The 19,914-nt window shown below is 36.6% G+C and overlaps 1 protein-coding gene across 1 annotated transcript in view; it reads left to right on the forward strand.

Annotated features, from left to right (window-relative positions):
- LOC145669688 (uncharacterized) overlaps positions 1-19,914 on the forward strand; it is a 104,216-nt gene that overhangs the window by 80,992 nt on the left and 3,310 nt on the right. The window contains exons 10-11 of the mRNA XM_081737972.1: positions 13,509-13,621; positions 15,440-15,547. Coding sequence (XP_081594098.1) covers positions 13,509-13,621; positions 15,440-15,547 — 221 coding nt within the window. The remainder of the gene's footprint in view (positions 1-13,508; positions 13,622-15,439; positions 15,548-19,914) is intronic.

Below are 19,914 nucleotides of genomic sequence, written 5' to 3' on the forward strand. Positions count from 1 at the left end.
CACAGGTGTATTTGTGTACCAATCTTAAATTTTGGGAGGAGGTACATTTCTTATTGTCATATCAATAATTGGTAATTGGATAGTATCTCATTCATTGGGTAAATCATTGTCAAATATGAGTATGATCACGTGATCAGTTATTAACCTATGATGGGATTAGGAGTCCAGAACATTGGTACATTCAAACTTTGTAGGATAATTTGAGAATGCGTCATTGGTTTTGATTATTCCCGCCAAATATAAACGTAAGCAAGACGTTGTACCACGTGATTGTCCTTGATGAGGTAGTGTACAGGGATTCATTTCCTTTGTTGTGGTACTTCTTAAGTTTGAGTACACACACACTTCTAGAAAACAGTTGGTTCTACTCAGGTAAACAATTGACGGACATTATTGACCTTATTGAACATATAATGATATGATTAACTCTAAGACTTAGGTATATCAAGAGAAGTATTCTTTAAATTTGGGAATGGTGATAAACAGAATTTTAACATAAGGTGTGAAATTTGAAACAATACATTGAACTTTAGTCACAGCTCATAGTCTAAGATCATTGGTGGTGATTGATTTGAAATCTGATAGCTAACCTTATTGAATCTTATGACTCATAGACGAAAGGCAATACATGCTACAACAGTTTGAAATTTAATCATAAGGTGATGTAATCTGACACTAGCAAAGTTATTGTTAATGCAATTTGATTGGATGATCACTATCTTTCCTGCAATCTGATTGGTTGATCACTATCTTTCGTGCAATCTGATAGGTTGATGAGTTTTAAATCTTTTTCTGCATTCAGTTTTGTTTTAACATTTAAAAAGTTTTTGAATTTTTTTTGTTTGAAACTTTGGTTTGAAATTTTTTGTTTTAAAAATTTTTTGTTTGAAAATTTTCAAAATTTTGTTTGGGATTTTTTCGTTTGAAATTTTTGTTTGAAATTTTTTTCGTTTGAAATTTTTTGTTTGAAAATTTTTGTTCGAAAATTTTGTTTAAAATTTTTTGTTTGAAATTTTTTGTTTCAAAATTTTGTTTGAAAATTTTTTCGCTTCAAAATTTTGTTTGAATTTTTTTCGTTTGAAATTTTTTGTTTGAATTTTTTTTCGTTTCAAAATTTTGTTTCAAAGATTTTTTGTTCTAAATTTTTGTTTCAAAGTTTGGTTTGACATTTTTAAAAGTTTGTGCACTCATTAGTAAAGAACCGGAACTGTTTAGAGCAAAAACCTCTGGCAACATTGTGGTGCAATAGTACACGTCAGAACATGATAATGCAACGTCATCAGTTTTTCATCATATATAAGTATCGTTCGAGTTAGTATTCATGATAACATCATCATGGCTACTTGTCTGCAGTTTCTAAACACGCGTGATGTGATGAAATCATTTACCAAGATTACTGATTTACAACAGAATGTACCTTATAGAATCTTAGCTAGCCAAATGATCCCTACAAAGTTTGGATTAAGAATCGTAGTGAAGCTTGAAAATGATAAGAATATAATTTTACCAGCAAGATATTTACCCATGGAAGCATCAAAACAAGAAGAACTGCTGCGTTTCTTAAATACTGGATCTGTATCTTTATGTTACAAAGGATTCTTGGGTCGAAGTCATCAACTTGAATTTAGTACAAAGCCAGATTCGTCAGCAATTGTGATGAAATCATGAATTCAAACGTCAGCACATTTCTTTCCAATGACGTCAGCCGTAGTTGTATGAATTTGGTTGGTCGGCATGACGTCAGCAACTGTGATGAAATCATGAATTCAAACGTCAGCACATTCCTTACCAATGACGTCAGCAATAACTATAAACCAGCAAATACAGTGTCATCCCACGAAATCATTTGAGCAAGTGCTTTTCAGGAGGAAAGATGTGTACTTCTAACGATAAAGAGTTCATCTTCGCAAGCTATTATCCAATAAATATATTTCAAACAAAACATGTGATGATTGGTATCAGTGCTAGAACATTTGAACCTGTGATTCGATTGGGCAAAGCAGAACAATTTGGTGTACAACTGACCTGTGAAGAATGGCAAATATGTTCACGAATCGACCAAATGAACGATTATTTTCATGATGAGCTAAATGTGACCATAGTCAAATCATTAGGCTCAAATCATGAAGTGGTGCTGCGTACAGTCCTCGAAGAGAAGATGGTGCTGTTACGTAAAAAGAGTACATTTCATGTCCCTCGCAATATGGTGTATCTAACACAAACGGAATGGAACAAATTCATCAGCGTATTTCAGTGTGTGAAACATGCAGTGGAAGTGTGCAACAAAACAAGTATATTCCTGAAAAAGTACTATTTTGAAAAATGTGTTATGCATATTGTACAACATGTATCTAGATATTGTGATGGTTGTCAACATCGTTCGTGGGTGCATACCTGTATTGATAAACAGTTTATTTGTGATCAAATGGACATTGAGTTTCCACCAATTGATATTGCAATAGACCTTAAAAGACTTCAACTGGAATTAAAATTATATGCTAAAGACAAACTAGTGCAAGAAGTTCAAAATACATTGTATCGACAATATCCAGAACCACTATCTGGTATGGATGTATGTGGAGTGTAATAAAATGATCCATTTCAATGAATTGTGTTTTTTCATTTCAAGTACAACCCCAGGTTCTGATGTGTACTATTGCACCACAATGTTGCCAGAGGTTTTAGTTCTAAACAGTTCCGGTTCTTTACTAATGGGTGCACAAACTTTTAAAAATGTCAAACCAAACTTTGAAACAAAAATTTAGAACAAAAATCTTTGAAACAAAATTTTGAAACGAAAAAATTTGGAAACGAAAAAAATTCAAACAAAATTTTGAAGCGAAAAAATTTTCAAACAAAATTTTGAAACAAAAAATTTCAAACAAAATTTGGAAACGAAAAATTTCAAACAAAAAAATGTTAAACAAAATTTTCGAACAAAAATTTTCAAACAAAAAATTTCAAACGAAAAAAATTTTCAAACAAAAATTTCAAACGAAAAAATCCCAAACAAAATTTTGAAAATTTTCAAACAAAAAATTTTTAAAAACGAAAAATTTCAAACCAAAGTTTCAAACAAAAAAAATTCAAAAACTTTTTAAATGTTAAAACAAAACTGAATGCAGAAAAAGATTTAAAACTCATCAACCTATCAGATTGCACGAAAGATAGTGATCAACCAATCAGATTGCAGGAAAGATAGTGATCATCCAATCAAATTGCATTAACAATAACTTTGCTAGTGTCAGATTACATCACCTTATGATTAAATTTCAAACTGTTGTAGCATGTATTGCCTTTCGTCTATGAGTCATAAGATTCAATAAGGTTAGCTATCAGATTTCAAATCAATCACCACCAATAATCTTAGACTATGAGCTGTGACTAAAGTTCAATGTATTGTTTCAAATTTCGCACCTTATGTTAAAATTCTGTTTATCACCATTCCCAAATTTAAAGAATACTTCTCTTGATATACCTAAGTCTTAGAGTTAATCATATCATTATATGTTCAATAAGGTCAATAATGTCCGTCAATTGTTTACCTGAGTAGAACCAACTGTTTTCTAGAAGTGTGTGTGTACTCAAACTTAAGAAGTACCACAACAAAGGAAATGAATCCCTGTACACTACCTCATCAAGGACAATCACGTGGTACAACGTCTTGCTTACGTTTATATTTGGCGGGAATAATCAAAACCAATGACGCATTCTCAAATTATCCTACAAAGTTTGAATGTACCAATGTTCTGGACTCCTAATCCCATCATAGGTTAATAACTGATCACGTGATCATACTCATATTTGACAATGATTTACCCAATGAATGAGATACTATCCAATTACCAATTATTGATATGACAATAAGAAATGTACCTCCTCCCAAAATTTAAGATTGGTACACAAATACACCTGTGTCTTATGAAAAAGTAATAAATCCTGTACTTATTCAATAATAAAGCCGGTCAATAAGCTTTAAATTTTGAATATTTGGTCATAAGAGGAACACCAATGGGTCCTAGAAAACGTTTACCGAATTTTGTTATTTGATAATTCCAAAATTTAAAAGGGAACATAAACATATAAAGGTAATAAACCTCTGTACATACCCATATAACGTGCTAAATAGGTGTCAATAACCTCCGAAATTTGATTTTTTGGTAGTTCTTTACCCATGAAAGGGAACGATGTGGACCATCCAAATTTATAGTGGTACATATTGAAGTCCTGTACTATGATACCAAATGCTTATATTAAAAAATTTCTAAAACCGAGTGGATGAGCCAAGATACCCCTCCCAAATTTTTAAAGGGTGCGTCAATGTACCCATGTCTTATGATAGGAAATGAACCCATATACACGACCATATAACCATATAAGGTAATAGAACCTCATCAAAGGGGAGAAATTGGGCCAAAAACCAAACACGTGGTACAACGTATTGCTTACGTTTATATTTTTGGCAATTTTGTACCCCTAAAAGGGAACGAGGTGGACCACCCAAATTTATCATGATACATGTTGAGGCATGTACTATGATACCGAATGCTCAAATTGGAAAATTTCCAAAATTTAAGGGGTTGGCCATGGTACCCCTTCCAAAAATTTAAAGGGTGCATCAATGTACCCATGTCTTATAATAGGAAATGGACCAATATATACATGACCATATAACCATATAAGGTAATAGGACCTCATCCAAGGGGATAAATTGAGCCAAAACCAAACACGTGGTTGTACTAAAATTTGGCAATTGTGTACCCATGAAAGGGAACGAGGTGGACCACCAAAATTTATAGTAATTTATATTAGGGTCCTATACTATAATACCAAACATATAAAAGGGACAATTTCCAAAATTAAAGGGGTGGGTCAAAGTACCCCTCCCGGGTGCACAAATGTACCTATGTCTTATGATAGGAAATGAATCCCCATACGTGACCATATAACGTATAAGGTAATAGGACCTCGTCCAATGGAATAGATTAGGTAAAAAACGAAACACGTGGTACAACGTATTGCTTACATTTATATTTTGGCAATTTTGTACCCCTAAAAGGGAACGAAATTACATTAATATATATTAGGGTCCTATACTATTATACCGAATGTTTAAATTGGGCAATTTCTAAAATTAAAGGGTGGTCCAAGGTACCCCTCCTGGGGGTGCATTAATATACCCATATCTTATGAAAGGTAATGAACCCCTGTATACGCCCATATAACGATATAGGATAATAACACCTCATCAAAGGTGATAAATTAGGTCAAAAGACCAAACACGTGGTTGTACTAAAATTTGGCAATTGTGTACCCATGAAAGGGAACAAGGTGGACCACCCAAATTTATAGTGATACATACTAGGGCTCTATACTATTATACCAAATGTTTAAATTAGGCAATTTCTAAAATTGAAGGGGTGGGCCAAGGTACCCCTCCCGGGGGTGCACCAATATATCCATGTCTTATGAAAGGTAATAGACTCCTGTATACGCTCATATAAACATATAAGGTAATAGGACCTCATCCAAGGGGATAAATTAGGTCAAAACCAAACACGTGGTACTACGTATTGCTTACGTTTATATTTTGGCAATTTGGTACCCCTAAAAGGGAACGAGGTGGACCATCCAAATTTATCATAATACATATTAGGGTCCTATACTATAATACCAAATGTTTAAATTGGGCAATTTCCAAAATTTAAGGGGTGGGCCAAGGTACCCCTCCCAAATTTTTCAATGGGTGCATTAATATACCCATGTCTTATGAAAGGTAATGGACCCCTGTATACGCCCATATAACTATATAGGGTAATAACACCTCATCCAAGGGGATAAATTAGGTCAAAAACCTCCGAAATGTGAATTTTTGGCAATTTTTTACCCATGAAAGGGAACGACATTGACCCCCAATACTGATAGAGGTACATACTGTGGTCCTAGGCTACCATACCAAATTTTTAGATTTGGCAATTTCCAAAATTTAAGGGGTGGGCCAAGGTACCCCTCCCAAATTTTTCAAGGGGTGCATTAATATACCCATGTCTTATGAAAGGGAATGAACCCCTGTATACGCCCATATAACCATATAGGGTAATAACACCTCATCCAAGGGGATAAATTAGGTCAAAACCCCCCGAAATTTGACTTTTTGGCAATTTTTTACCCATGAAAGGGAACGACATAGACCCCCAATACTGATAGAGGTACATACTATGATCCTACCCTACCATACCAAATTTTTAGATTTGGCAATTTCCAAAATTTAAGGGGGGTGGTCCTATGTACCCCTGCCAAAATTTAGGGGGATGGGCCATGGTACCCCTGCCAAAATTTAGAGGGGGTGGTCCTATGTACCCCTAGGTCATTGACCCCGGGCCAGGGACCATGGGTCCTGAGGCAGGGACCCAGGGGCCAAAAAGTGTCCTATAGTGCAGCCAATACTACTGATAAGATACCACAAGGGGTGCAAGTTGGAAGAGGTGACATGTAAAAATAATCCAAAACGATTGATATTAGTAATTAATGTGCAATACATAGCTTTCGGTATCGCTGAAATGAACAGTGACGCTCTCAGTACCGTTTAAATCCAAATTGAGCCCCATCTTCTGAGGGGTTGAGAAGGGTTGAAAAATTTAATGTCAAAAATGGCAGATTAGTGTGAAATTCATAGTTTTCGAGGTCGGAAAAATAGCTGACGCGTTTGAAATGTTTTGATACATGGTTAGTACCCACCTCAAACTGTTTTTAATCGTATCAATTTGGTCACAGGGCTTATTCTGTGGGGATAGGATGTTTCAAAACTTATGCCAAAAGTAGAGTATCTTTTGTATTTTTATCATTGCACTTTCATTGAAATACAGATCCTAAGGGAGATGGTAATTCAAATATTTTCCATAAACCTATTCCCGTGCGAGGAACGGGCATTTCAGCTGTATAATTATTGTTAAATTCTAGTTCTTCTGTTGATATATAGGCACCTGCTCTAATTAGTTAATGTTAGTATTTGGTAACGTTTGGAAAATGCCTTTTGTCGAACATATGTTTATGTATATGTATTTGGCTCATTCTGTTATTGAATGTATACCAACTTCGAATCATTTTTGTCTTTCCGAATGCATGATAATCTAAACGAGTCATCCATTGGGAAATACTACCTTTGCCATTGCCATATCTTCAAATCTGAAGTTTAGAACAACTCGAAATTTCTGAAGTCCTTGACTTGAAACAGCGACTTGGAGGGCCAAAATACAAAGATTATGCAGTGCGTCATGAACATGAAGAATCATCGTTGGGTGTACAGAATAGGGAGCATCACAACTGGAATAGAAAAATGAAAAAAATCTTGACATCCCTTTGTCTATCAGTGAACAGAAAATTATTGTAAATCATGGCAATACTTTATCATCTTCATATATGAATCATATTTCCACATTTTTGGCCCAAAGAAACTTACGATAATCAAAAACAAATCATTAAAACCCGAAAAAATTTACATAGTCCAGGTAATTGTTAGTTTCAAAAATAATCGTAATATCACAAAAGATGTTACTACTACCAAGACAGCCTTCTACAATTCTAAAGAAACTCAATATCTTATATATCCCTTTATTCTTAATCCTCACCGTATCATTCTTCTAAATCTATGACATCTAATCTTCCTTGAACTCACATTTATATTTCAAATCATTCTCTTAACAAATACTTCTTTATATCTTTATAATCTTAAAACATAATCCATCTTCAACCAAACTGTCATAAATCTATAACATCTCTACTCTTTATTTGCACAGATTAACTCTCATTTACTTGGTAACCGCCAGTATCACATTTGTAAACACTTTCTGCCCAACATTCTCCCCCCTTTACAAAAGAAAATCCTCAAACATACACTTTACAATTCCAAATCTAAGAATCAGAATAAGAGTCGATTACATGACATCTCCCAGACTTTCGGCTTCTCTGCTTCTCATTCAATTTTGCCATCAGAAAATCAATTTGCGCCTGCATATTCTTTTGCTGCTCTATCAACCGCACAATTAGTTCATTGTTCACTTGACCTTGATCCGGTAAAGAGGTATTTCGGTGTTTCTGATTCTCTATCAGACCTCTTCTAACTTCATCTGTTTGTCGTCCCAATTTATACCGAATAGATTCCATCAACTTCGCTGAATCCTGAGACGTAGTATCCTTATCAAGACTGCTCTTCTTCCTTGGCATTCTGTTTTTCCGTTTACCAAACCAATGAGTCCAACCCCGCTTGTCTCCCTTAGTTGAACCTGTTGATTTGTTTTCAAAGTTACCTTCCCATTGACTCCTGGCTGATATAATCTCAAACTTTTCTTCCTGGGAAATATAATTCGATGCAAGATCACCTTCTGCTGAAGCTGGATCGGTAGCTTCATTTAGATTCGACAACACCTTCTTTTCTTCCCTATACCTAGTTTTTTGCTTATCTCTCTGATCAGTGAATAATAAATCAAACATTCCATCCTCCGACGTCTTATTCGAAGATGATTGATCCTCATTCACCCCATAAGATATTGTATCTAAATGAACTATTCTTGCCAAATCTAATAACTCTTCCTGTTCTGTGTGATTATCTACCAATTCCTGTTTCTGTCCGTCTTCACTCATCATAGCCTGTTGATCATATTTCTGAGCCTTATAAGTATTATAACGACACGCTAATGCGAAATGGTTCATTCGTCCACACTTTAAACATTGCTTCCCCCATGCAGGACACTCTCCTTTTTTATGATGCAATTTACAATAACTACACCGATTTGGTGATGTTTGGGATGACAAAAAACTGGAACTGGAATGTGACTCCTTCCCTTTGTTTGGTTTGGAGAACCTATTTCTGGAAGACTGCACCACATGTATGTTACTGTTAGAATTGTGCTTGTATAATCTCAATTGATGTTCCGTGCTTTCCATGTTCAACGCAATTTCAGTCGCTTTCTGAAAAGTTAATTCTTTAGTATTTAACAGCTTTCGGCGAATTGATTCATCTGCAATTCCAAAAACAAATTGGTCTCGCAAATTATCATCAAGACAGCAGTTGAAACCGCAGTAAGATGATTGCCTTTTCAAGTCCAACACAAAATTAGTAAGTGTTTGATAAGCCTTCTGCTTCAGTGTGCGAAACTGATAACGTTCAGAAATTATATTTACTTTGGTGGCATAATACTTTTTCATCTCTTCCTTAATTTCAGAATATGATTTTTCGGAAGGAGAGATGGGCCAACATATATTACACAACTGATCATAGGCTTCTGCTCCCATTACAGTAAATAAGGTTGAAACTTTTCTTTCTTCAGGAATCTGCGACGCAATACACAAATGCTCAAATCTATCCAAATAAGTCTGTAACTTATCAGTTTCAGCATTAAAAGTTGGGAAGTTTGGAATCGCTGCCATAATGTTACTTAGATCTTTGGTTAATCCTACACTCTCAAAGCCTGTTACCGACTGTGCCAATGTTAGTTTCAAAAATAATCGTAATATCATAAAAGATGTTACTACTACCAAGACAGCCTTCTACAATTCTAAAGAAACTCAATATCTTATATATCCCTTTATTCTTAATCCTCACCGTATCATTCTTCTAAATCTATGACATCTAATCTTCCTTGAACTCACATTTATATTTCAAATCATTCTCTTAACAAATACTTCTTTATATCTTTATAATCTTAAAACATAATCCATCTTCAACCAAACTGTCATAAATCTATAACATCTCTACTCTTTATTTGCACAGATTAACTCTCATTTACTTGGTAACCGCCAGTATCACATTTGTAAACACTTTCTGCCCAACAGTAATATATATATATATATATATATATTTTTTTTTTTTTTTTTTTTACACTTTGTCTTGTATAAGTCCAAACTAGGCTATGCAAATTCTCATAGAACAACTTGTTTGTCTGTTGACCAATGGAAGCAAAGACAGTGAGAAAAAGCGTTTCTCATGGATTCAGCATTCTAAAAATAGGTTTCACCTCCGTCCTTATCCCTCTAACACTTTTGGATGTCCATAGTTGAAATAAAATGAAACTTACGTGCTGTTGGTTAATTTTGAATGTAACATGTGATGGATATATATATTAAATTAAAACTATTCCCAGGAACATAATGCCATTATTATAGCTAGAAATTTTAGATATAGCACCTTAATACAATGCCAAAATTAGCTTGTTTTGCGTGTTTTGGTTATATCCTTTTTGCACTTTTGCAAATTTCTTTTTTGGCTGCTTTGCCGCAGTTTATTTCTATCAACAATTCAACGAGAAACACTGAACGTGTGTGGCATCAGTTACTTTCAATACAGTGCAGTCTCCTTAAGTGAAAGCTATTGAATAGGAAGTAATGGGAGGTAGCAATGTCAAACTGACCAATCACAGCTATGACTAATCTGTACTGTTGAGTGCTGTTCGAATGTAAACCGTGTTAAATTTTCAGTTCAGAATATACTTCAACACTAGTGTTGTGCGTGCCGTTATCCTGTGTAGTCAGTATTCAGTATGCCGAAACAAAGTGAACGACAGATAAAATATGTAATACTGTTAGAGAATTTAGTGTAGATGGCATCCGGAGAACTTAGCCATAAACTCTGATGTTGAGGATGTTGCAAGACACAAAGTTTTAAATTACAAAGTGTGCATTCTTGTGTCTGTTTACGTTCAGTGTTCTTTTTCTACATGCAAATGTTTGCTTAATGAGCGGAAAGGCAGCCTCGCGGAAATAGAAATTGAAATGTTAAATGTTAATAGTTTGTTGGACTTCTTGGGCATGTGACTTCAATAAGATTGTGTTCTGGAGTTTGTAGGAAGTTTGCATGCTTTTATATATATGATGTAATTGATTTTGATACTGTTTGTATGAATATTGACATTTGAAATTGGCACTTTTTTTTTTTTCAAAGTTTATACTTTTCACTAAAATTTTGTTCGTAAAATTTGTAGCTCTAATCATTATAATTTTGGACATTGAAATGCTAATTACCGCCAAAGTCGACAGTATCTTCTTCTTTTTGTAGTTTTACTCCAAATTAAGTGAGATTTTCCCGGGTTCTTCCGTTTCCTCCCACATTCTCATTCCAGCAACTCTTCCATAATCATTCACCTCCATTAATCATCGGTTTCCATTAGCCTAAAGGGCATAACCGTGGAACTTAAAACTAAATAATTCGATTGTATTTCTCTCGTTGAAGATTGTAAATCCTGATACGTACTCTGTAACAGGAATCATTTGGATTTTTGTTAGAGATCTCCACCAAGTGTTTCAAATGTGAGAAGAAAAACATTTCAATAGTTGAATACAATGTGCTCACCAAAAGTATGTGTCGTTTTTTGTCATTTCAGGAAAGCGCCTGCGGCGTCGGAAACCCCCATCCTTCGTCTCGAAGCAGTTGCAGGTTCTTTTTACTAGATACGAGCAGTTGAGTCACGGTGCCTAAACGACTAAGATATGTTCCGACACTGCGCGGGAGCATGAAATTTTCGGTAGAAAAGCAACGGGTAATTGGGAAATTCTTCACTGGAGCTGGACGTTGTGCAGCCGTATTCATCGCCAATTGGAGGGTATGTGTGGTGATAATACTCTTGAAGAAAACACTGTTAGGAAGTCGGTGCGTTGAGTTCAAAGCAAGAAGAAGAAGTGTGAAAAATGAACAGAGGTTTAGACGTGCAAAAACAGCATCAACGAACGCTAACTTTGCCCATGTAGAAAATTTTACCATGGAAAGTAGGCGTGTCACAGGAGATTTGCGATACACTGTGGCTAACAACGGAAACAGTAGAACGAATAATCACAAACGAACTAAGCTTAAGGAGTGTCTTCTCGTTGAATTCCACGAATACTTGATGACGATCAAAAAGATGCAATGTTTCTATCAAGTGTTGCAAATTTGACACGTTCCAGAAGAGAAGAGCGCAATTTCTTTCTAAGGTGTTATGACAGTGGATGAATCACAGATTCTATTATTCAAAAAAAAAAAAAAAAAAGTCGATGCAGTGGAAATAGTCCACCTCCCCCCACCCAAAAAAAAAATCATCCAATGAGAAGGCTGTCCGCTATCTTGTTATTCCCAAGGAGTGATATTATTCCACCCTGTTCAAAAAGATCATAAAATGACGGGCATTTTCATACACTTTTGGATACAGAACTTTTCCAAAATTGACAGAGAAACGACCGCAAATGGCAATTTCATCCTCCACATGGACAATGCACCGCTACACCATGCTAATTTTTGTAATTTCATTCTTGGCTGACCACGGTATTGAACTTCTGCAATACTCAGTATACTCGCCAGATTTAGCCCCGAATGACTTCTGGTTGTTCCCAAACCTCAAGGATTCTCTTTGTGGACGCCATTTTGCCAGTAGATCATCCCTGGGAAGTGCTGTTTTCCAGTATCTGAAACATACCTCCAAAGATAACTATGCCACATGCTACACAAAATGAACGGAGCGATGGCAGCTGTGTATCAATAAAGAGGGAAAGTTTGTTGAGAAATACACAGATTAGTTTTCTGCATTTCCTTATTGTTGGGAACTTAAGAAAAAAAAACACGGCACATACGTTTGGTGTGCACCTCGTAAATATCCGTACAGTCGTTTGGAGTGGATTAAAAGTTGATGAAATGCATAAACTTCGTTGAGAATCATACTTCGCTTGATTGATTGATACACGTGCTTACAATAAATAAAAAGTATTAAATAACATCGGTTACTTGAATTTGTGGACAAATCTTTCTAATTGATAATTCTTTTCTTTCTTTTTACGATACTGACACATTTACGCTTTGAAACACAACAATAGTAGAAGAAATATGTCCCGCGTCACTTGTTATAAGTTATAGGGGCAGCACTGGCAGAAGTATATCGATTTCCAAGATACTTTTAAAATTATATTTTGAAAAAGCTTGTATTTCTTGCATAATAAATGTTTTTATAAATGTTCCGTTCATTTTTTTTATTCAGTAGGTTTACAGTTACTTTGTAAGGAGGCTACTACAATAGACTCCCGAGTTTCCGGCTCGCCACTATTCAGCCTCCATACTGTCCGGTCTAGTTTTCTTTTATCGTAATTAAATGAGGAATGCAAGGCGTTGCGTTAGCAACATTGCCAAAACATTGGAAGCGGGCGTCTGCTACAATCCTCCTACGTGTGGTGTGCAAAATACAAGTTGTGACAGGAAAAGAGTAGCGTTCTGCTCCTTGTTCATTGTTTCGTCAGTGTGTAACGGACATCAATACAGTACGCAAAGAAACGAGTTCATAGAACTCCGGCCTATGCGGTCTGCCCTTCCGCGGAATACTCGGGAGTCTACTGTATATCAAGTATGTTTAATTAAAGAAGTAAACTTGCTCGATTATTGATCTTGATCTCATTGTAATTTCCTTTGTTGTAATCAAATATTTTAGTCATGGCAGAAAAGTAAACATGAAGTGTATATCGATTCAAACTGTGATTGATTACGTATTATGTTTTAGGTGGTGGACAGTCCTGGACGTCTTCGGGATACCTTAATTCACGAGATGTGCCATGCAGCTACATGGATACTCAGTAATGAGGGAAGGGGACACGGAGCTAAATGGAAAGCATGGTAAGTGCTTATTTCTTTCAAACTTTGTCTTGTAGAAGATACTCTATAAGAGCTCTAGCAAAGCTCGTATGCAATCTTACTCAATGTTTCTTTGGGTCAGCTAACCATGAAACCTGCTGAACCAGTGGTCATTAACTTTTAACCTTTTGGGGATTCTATGGTACAATTTGTACCATACGGGTGTTTCATGGTACATTGCGTTTTAACTCTTCTATTTGAGCTTTTTCGTCCGTTTTTTTAAAGTCCAGGGGCATTGTAGAAGACGTTACGTATGGTTTCACACCTTCCTGCGTCCAGACATAGGAGATGATGACGTCATAATTTTAAAATATATATTTTCTCTTATGAAGCCTATGTGCATTATTTTTTGGCGGGCTTATTTTTGCACGTAGAAGATTGAAATTTTGCACAAACATTCAGACCACCGAGTAGTATTTACCAGATTTTTTTTCAGATTTCTGCGTTAAAAGAAGGGGGTATCCAGAGGGGCAAAGGTTTGAAAAAAGGGATATTTAGACCAAAAAAAAAACCTTTTTTCGGGATTTTCCCGCCTTAGATACATGATGGAGACATGTGGATGGTACCGCCTGAAAGGCAGTTCTATTCTGAAGAGAATGATTGGTGGATTATAGTCCTAGGGTAAATAAAGATGTCTCAGGAAATTTTTTACCTGAGATCATGGTGTTTTGCGATAATTTGGGGCATTGTGGGGATTCTTGATAAAATTTCTCCCACCCTTAGTATTCAAGATAGAAACTTGAAATTTGGCACACACATTCAGTCTATCAAGTACTATTTATCAGATTTTATTGAGATCTCTACGTTCACACAGGGCCGCTCCAGAGGGGCCCAAAGTGTGAAAAAAAATTTCTTTCCGAAATTTTCCCTTTGACATCAATGTTTCCTCTTCTGGTATATGATATGGGCATGCAAGTGGTACCATTTGAAAGTCAGCTTCATTCTGAAGAGAATGAGGTATGAACCATGATCCTAGAGTAAATAGTGACGATGCAGTAGCTGCTTGACTGAAAGTCTAAAAAATACCCCAAAAACCCACAATCTGGAAAGGGTTAAACGCCCATTGACGCAACTACTGCGTCGCGGCTTTAAACCTCAATAGCTCAGCCCCTAATTAAGGTAGGAAGATGATTTAGGTACCAATGTATTCCTGAAGGATGCAACTTTCTGCCTGTTTGCATTTTATGTATATGGGGGTACCACGGCGGGGAAAGGAGAGTAAAGGTATTTTTTCAAGGAGTATTTTGGGGGCATTCCCTCCTTGGAGTACACTTATAAAAATTGGTATGTGAAGCAATGACGTAAGCCACTACATGGAAATATCCTATATTTGTACTTCTTGCTTATATTGGGGACAAATTTGGCCAGTTTTTCGAGTTTCAGTTTTTTGACGTAAATTACATTAATTTTTACGACAAACATCAATAGCTCAGCCCCTGGTTATACCTTCTACGAATATGGTGGGATTTGCACGAATGTTACCTCGTTGGGATCTGTGGTCTATAAGCTTTCCAATGGCATATGAATCATGACTGTGATAATTAAGGGGGTTACCAGAACCCCCAACGTGAGAGTCTACGATTTTGTTAAAATTGCTGTTGGGCGTCTAAAGGTTAAGTTTCACAAACTGACTATGGTCAAAAAAGAAAAGAAACAATAAGAAAATTGGAGATAAAAATAAATGGAAGAAGCATAGGAATTGTTACGTAGTAGTAAGAGCGATAATCCAAAATCTTAAGTTAAGAAGGCGTTTCCGACCGATTTAATGCAATTAACAACTATTTATTTATTTATTTCCAGGGCGAAGCGAGCAAGAGATCGTTACCCAGATCTTCCACCTGTAACTACCTGCCATAACTATGACATTGCCACAAAGTACACTTATAGATGCGTCAGATGTGGATACAGGTAGGTGATTGTCCCTGACGAAGTATTATTTTGGTGATATACAAAGAGTGAAAAAATGCACGATTGGACCAAGAGTCGGACCGGAGTCTTCGAGTTGCCGTGCCGATACGTTAACTATTACGCTAACCAGTGTGCTCCCTAAATAACTATACATTCTTCCACACTTGAAGTATGGTGCGTAGGCACTCAGATCACATGCCAGTCACTCGTGCATTTTTTCATTTTGTCTATTATTAAATTCGCATTAGTACATGAACTGGTGGGATATAAAATCAGTTATTTCGTCAATTTATCATATAAGATACCTTTTTATTGGATTATTGAAATTATACATGCATACAGTTTACTACAAAGCTAATTGATGATATGGATTATACAGACTAACAAAATAATAATAATAATAATCCAGCTTGTGAGATGTAGGCTTTGTTTATAAGAACCACCCACCATGATTAATGAATGTGGCTCGTCGTGGATGGTGGGCACGTTCCATGAATAATACAAAATTGTTTGTGGTATGATAAAACGGAATTAAAAGTAATGTTGAGGTTTTGCACTAATTCCGCTGATCTTCTAGGAAGCGACCCCCCTCCCCAACGATCCTTCTGGGTCCGCTAGTACCTTCACATCAGGTTGTGTCTTTCCATGATCTGTTCGCTGCATAGTTATTGGTGACTTGTTTCTGCAAGCCATACAACATATTGTGCCTTTTTCTGCAGGAAAGCTATTTTGAAGACAATTCACACAGCGCTCCTAGCAGCAAAAATTGTGAATGTAACATAACAGTAATCAAACTGAGTTCCACGTATACCACCACCATCTTCTTCTCCTCCTCGTCCTCCTCCTCCTCCTCCTCCTCCTCCTCCTCCTCCTCCTCCTACTACTACTACTACTACTACTACTACTACTACTACTACTACTACTACTACTACTACTACTACTACTACTACTACTACTACTACTACTACTACTACTACTACTACTACTACTACTACTACTACTACTACTACTACTACTACTACTACTACTACTACTACTACTACTACTACTACTACTACTACTACTACTACTACTACTACTACTACTACTACTACTACTACTACTACTACTACTACTACTACTACTACTACTACTACTACTACTACTACTACTACTACTACTACTACTACTACTACTACTACTACTACTACTAATAATAATAATAATAATAATAATAATAATAAAATAATAATAATAATAATAATGTGATCATTATAAATGTGCTCTTCACATTCGAATTATTTTGTCGCGCTTTTTCTAGTTGTGGAGAACTTGGACCTTTCCACTGCAATGATTGTCTTTGTTTCTGTGTCATATACATAAAACCATAATCCATCGCCTGTGGTTACTCTGTTAATAAATCTGGGTTAATTTCGGTCCGAGTAAGCAGTTCTTGGGACACTTAAAGTAGGTTTTGTTTCTGCTGGTCTGACAACAATTTTGGAATGAATTTTGCGGACACTAGACGCATATTCGAATCTTCAGTTAAACTTGATTGAACCGCGTAAAAACTTAAATTCAATTTATCAAGCATCTCCCTAGTTGTAAATCTACGGTTAGAGCTCATTAAATCGCGAACTTTCGCAATGTTGTCATTGGTTTTTGAACTGGAAGGCTGGCCGGACCGGGGGTCATCTTCGACTGACTCGCAACCATCTTTGAATCTGGTGTACCAGGTAAAAGCATCTTACGAGTTCAAATATTTATTCCCGAAAGCTGTAAGGTTCATAAATCTCCGAAACTGATTTCCCGATCTTAACACAAAATTTTATACACGTTCCTTCTTTGAGTTTTTTATTGCTAATCCGCCGAGCATGGAACACAGGCTGCCATTCTCTACTGAGCAAGATATCACTATTTTTTTTTTCAGGACATTTTAAATACAAGGACAAACTTCCCGTACGACATCCGGAAACCTAGCACTTCCTATTGAGTAGTGGCGGCTCCTGCTTTAAAACTTTCCAGTTACACTATGTATTGTAGAGTTGGCAGCAACGAAGTATTGATTTATGAGATGTAGAAACAAAATCGTTAGAGTAGTTTTCGAGAAATTCGATATTTTTAATGTTTACCCTTTAGTAAACTATCCTCCTTGGTCGAAAGAAAAGAATTGAAAACTATCTCCTGAAGAATTATATATACTGATCAACAATGGAATTAGAGACAGCAGAACAGTTGCAGAAACTACTCTGCAGAGGCTCCACCTGTGCATGTGAAGCAAACGCATCGCGCATGTACTACTACCATGTGCTTCCTCTCTCGGTATTCGTGTCAGTGCAATGTGTGATGGGCAAGAGGAAGGACCTGAGTGCATTTGACCTGGTCACATCGTAGGGGCCAGACGACTGGGTGTCTCCATTTCGGAGGTGGCTGCGGCACTCGGATTTTCAAAGGCAAATGTGATAATCGTGTATTGTGAGTATCTGGTTTTCGGTAAAAACGCACCCGCACGGGCAAACTACCTCGGTCAGGGGCTTGTCGACGACAGGGGTAGGCGATAGACTGGCCACAGTGCATCAAATCGCGGAGAGGTTCAATGCAGGACAACAACGCTTTGTTAGCAGCTACGCAATCCACAACCACCTACTCACCTTTGATACAAAAGCTATCGGCAGACGCGAATACCTCTTCCAACCGCACAACACAGGAAACAACGTCTAGAATGGACAAAGGAACAGCGCTTCTGGAACGTGGAAATGTGGAAAAAGGTTGCCTGAACAGATGAGTCACGTTTCACATTGGTACATGCCGATGGACGGTTAGGTGTGCGTCGCCAACCCCACGAGGCTATCGTGCTAGCAAAGAACTGTGCATGCCGGTGGTGGTGGTATTCTCATCTGGGGCATGTTTAGATGGACTGAAATGGGTCCCCTAACACGTGTGACACGATCCCTCACAGGTGAAAGCTACCGCGATCTTCTGGATGATAATGTCCTGTCATTTGCTCGGCTGCAACATCCGGATGCTGACCTCATCTTTCAACAGGATTATGCTCCGGTCCACTACTATTGGAGGACAGAAGACTGGTTTGATGAGCACCCCTCTAATCTGGCAACACCCCCCTATTCATCACGGTCACCGAACCTCAATCCCATCGAACACATCTGGGACCTGCCATGGAATTACGCCTTCGGGCTGTGGACCCTCTTCCGACCAACCTGCGGGCTCTGTGGGAGACTTTACAGCAAATACGGATTGAGATGCCACAGCAATACTTCAGGCTCCTCGTGGAGTCCATGCCGCGGCGAGTAACCGACATTATAAGAGGGAAAGGTGGTGCTGGTACACGGTATTAGGTAAACGTCTCTCAACTGGTGATTAGGATATATATATATATATAAAGTTTAAAATTTGATTTAAAACTGTTAAAATCTCTATTTTTTTCACGATTATATCGTACTTTCTTCTAACGTCACTCGAAAGTATTATGCTGTATAGGGTTAATAAGGTTTATATGTATGTATATAGTGAATCTGATTGCATCCATATGCAATCTATGTAATTTATACAGTCAAGTTAATAATATTAGCACATAGACATGGTTCTCAAAAATTGCGAACAAATTAACAGATCTTACTGTGTATGATCATGTTGATTTGTCAAAAATCGAACTTTATATTCAGTGAATTAGGGAATAATTCAAAATATTTTAGTATTTACTGATACCTTTTACAGTGACTTCTATACGGTGCTAAATTGGTGACATGTGTGTGTGTGTTCCTCCCTTCTAGTAAAACCCTTCAGTTAGAAGAATAAATGAAATCTTCATTTATCAAAACTATTGACCTCTTTAAAAAAATCTGCTACAAATTCATAGGTACTTTCACGGTTTGAAGGTTGTTATATGTTCTCATTTTTTCTTTTTCTTCGATTTTCTTGCTGACATAAATTCAATTTTCTACTTTCTGAAGATCTATGAACGAATGCCAGTACATAAAAATCTGTTAAAAAAAAAAAAAAAAGTTAAAAATTGCATTTGCATGTAACACCAGTAATCTGACGAACAATGAAAAAGCGTCTTCCCGACGGGAGATAGTTTTTATGCGGCTATTTTCTTAACAAGTAGATGAAAAAATCCACACAGCACTGAGAACTGAGAATTTCGTTTTATTTTTTGTCTGAAGGGTTCTGCTAGAACGATGGATTAGTGGCTAGCGCACCTTTGATGTGTGGAGTCGTGGGTTCGATTCTCGGTGAAGACATTGACATTTGAACTTACTACAATGGTTCGAATTTCACCTTTAACTGAGGTCCCCTTCTCATAACCTTGGTGCTGACAAGGAACACTTCACTTGAACGAATAACAAGAAACAAATAGTAGAAGGTGG

Source organism: Thermobia domestica, chromosome 14 (genome assembly GCF_964235325.1).
Source record: "Thermobia domestica chromosome 14, izTheDome1.hap1.1, whole genome shotgun sequence".
Classification (NCBI taxonomy): Eukaryota; Metazoa; Arthropoda; class Insecta; order Zygentoma; family Lepismatidae; genus Thermobia; species Thermobia domestica.